Source organism: Puntigrus tetrazona, chromosome 11 (assembly GCF_018831695.1).
Source record: "Puntigrus tetrazona isolate hp1 chromosome 11, ASM1883169v1, whole genome shotgun sequence".
NCBI lineage: Eukaryota > Metazoa > Chordata > Actinopteri > Cypriniformes > Cyprinidae > Puntigrus > Puntigrus tetrazona.
In genome coordinates, this window is record NC_056709.1 from 11,363,511 (window position 1) to 11,366,010 (window position 2,500).

Consider the following 2,500-nt stretch of genomic DNA (forward strand, 5'->3'; position numbering starts at 1 on the left):
GACATGCACTCTCACGCACATTTGCATGCACATACTTGCGCTCGGCTGCTCACATTCACTAGCACAGAAGCATTCACACACACACACACACACACACACACACACACACACACACACACACACACACACACACACACACACACACACACACACACACACACACACACACACACGACAAACTCATCAAACACTGACTGAAGGCTGAATCTCAAAAGAAAAAACTGCAGCACACTACATATAACAGATATAGCTTGTATACAGAATTAAACTACTGTTCTTAAAAATATTGCATTAAAAACAAAACATGTTTATCCAGTTAGCTGCCAAAGCAACCTCCAGCTGAAGTGAAGCGTGTTTGGACTCACAATGATGATGTAATACTTGAGCTGACTGCAGCAGGGAATCTGACTCTGAGACACCGAGTGTTCGGCTTTATTCAACACCAACATCCTGAAAAACACAACATCAGAATGTTTCCACGTGACTCGTTTTGTCGAGGGGCGTCCGATTGAAGCAAACATATTAAACAATATATCTAGCAGCATTAATTACAACAAAACTGACTTTAGCTGCACTCCGTCACAACACCAGGCCGTAAGCGATTCAGTGATTCATTAGCCATTTTAACGATTCGTTCAAAAAAAGAATCAACTCACAGCAGCTGCTCTGCACCACTCGTGTCCATTTATAGTTTTTGAATTATTTTGCACATCAAAACATTGTTGAGTCTGAAGAATTGATTGTGTTCCTGCCCTCTCTATTCAGACTCTAAACAGGATCTGTTCTGCTGCAGGACATGTTAAACACGCACTAGTCTATTTACCTGAGCTCTTTCTTCTCCGAGAGACTCAGCGGCATCGCTCTCAACATGCGCACGCGATCATTGGCCGACAGATTCTGCAGATTATTCACCAAGCGCTCTCTTTTATTCTCTGCGAACACAGAGTCATCACAAAAGATCAGCACGGCATGGTTTAAGATGTTTCAGGCATCACGATCATCAGCAGCACAGCTGTATTTGTAGAAACAGACAACAATGCACTGCATGGGTCAAAACTATTCTCTTTTATGCCAAAAAACCATCAAGATCATGTCTGACGAAGATATTTTCTACTTTAAATATATCAAGACATATTTCCGATTAGCAATATGCATTGCTAAGAACGTCGTTTGGCCAACTTTAGAGATGGCTTTCTCGATATTTCTATATTTTTGTGCTCCAGGGACTTCACCTTCTTCCTCAAAAGCGGCGGTGTCCGTCTCCACGAGGTGTCCGCGGATGCTGGGCCGAGCGGATCGAGGGAAGTGCTGGATGGAGGGTCTGCTCTGTCTGCGTCTGCGCAGCTGCATGGTGCGGCTGCAGTACTGAGAGATGATCGCTCCGCGACTGCGGCCTAATCAAAGAGATCACACGGAGATCAGCAGGAAGTGACACGAGCTGCACAGGAAACACGGTTTTAATGGTATCAAACAACATCCGGGGTTTTCCCCCCAGAAAAGATGATTAACTGCATGAGTAAAGAACCGGAAGAACGGCCAAGAAGTTGAATTTCACAATGCATTAGGAAATGATATCCTCATATATTACAAATTAAGAAGCAAGAAAAGGTTTAGTGAATGTGTAAAACATTTTATACATTTTAAATATTTTACACACACATCTCTCTACAGGTCATCTTAAGGGCTTTTGCATTGTTTTACTGTTAGTTTCAGTATAGCATTATAATATGGATATTTTTACTGTTTTTTACACAAGAAACCAATCCGATGAGGCTTAAATACTATGTTTCTTTACATTTTTCAGTTGTTTTCAGATTACTTATTTTCTCCTAAAATTATGGCACGCATTTGCTTCATAAAAGGTCTTTCAAAGCAAACTGGGATGATCGTAATTAATATGTCGCAATTACAATTTTTTGTGAATAATAATTATGATTTTTGTCTTAATCGCGTTACATTTTATGTAAACGTGTTTTTGTTTTGGATGCAATTAATCGTGATTAATAAACAGCACTAATATTTTTACACAACCATATAAAAAAAAAAAAAAAAAAATCTATTTATTTTTAGATTATCCATTTTCGTTACTTAAAATTTAAGTTTAAGTAATTTTGTAATTTTATTAGTTTTGGTGCTTGTTTGTTTTTTTTAATTGGTGTATTATTATACTTATAATGCATTGTGTATTTATTTTTATTTATATTACTTACTACTATAATTTATATATATTTGAGGTTTGGGTTATTTTAATAACAACATTAAACCAAAATTATAAAACAAAAGGGTTATTTTTACTTTTCTTTTTAATTATTTTATTTCTAAATAATGCATTTTTTGTGTTTCAGGTAAAGCTGCAGTCTTGCATTTTTGTATAATGAATTTGAAACTGTATTTTTGTTGCTTAGATGCTTTGAAAGCAGCATTTTAAAAGCACCGCAAGCACACACACTGACCGATGGTGCGGCTGGGCATGGAGGACAGGACTTTGAGCGTGTCAGAT

General features: G+C 37.6%; 1 protein-coding gene across 2 annotated transcripts in view; it reads right to left on the reverse strand.

Moving 5' to 3' along the window:
• Positions 1-2,500, reverse strand: part of tmc6b (transmembrane channel-like 6b) — a 20,754-nt gene that overhangs the window by 10,428 nt on the left and 7,826 nt on the right. For both annotated transcript variants that reach the window (XM_043252692.1, XM_043252693.1), the window contains exons 4-7: positions 2,454-2,500; positions 1,233-1,394; positions 824-932; positions 366-450 (exon numbers count right to left, since the gene is read on the reverse strand). The exon at positions 2,454-2,500 is cut by the window's right edge and continues 91 nt beyond it. In XM_043252692.1, the coding sequence (XP_043108627.1) occupies positions 366-450; positions 824-932; positions 1,233-1,394; positions 2,454-2,500 (403 nt within the window). The remainder of the gene's footprint in view (positions 1-365; positions 451-823; positions 933-1,232; positions 1,395-2,453) is intronic.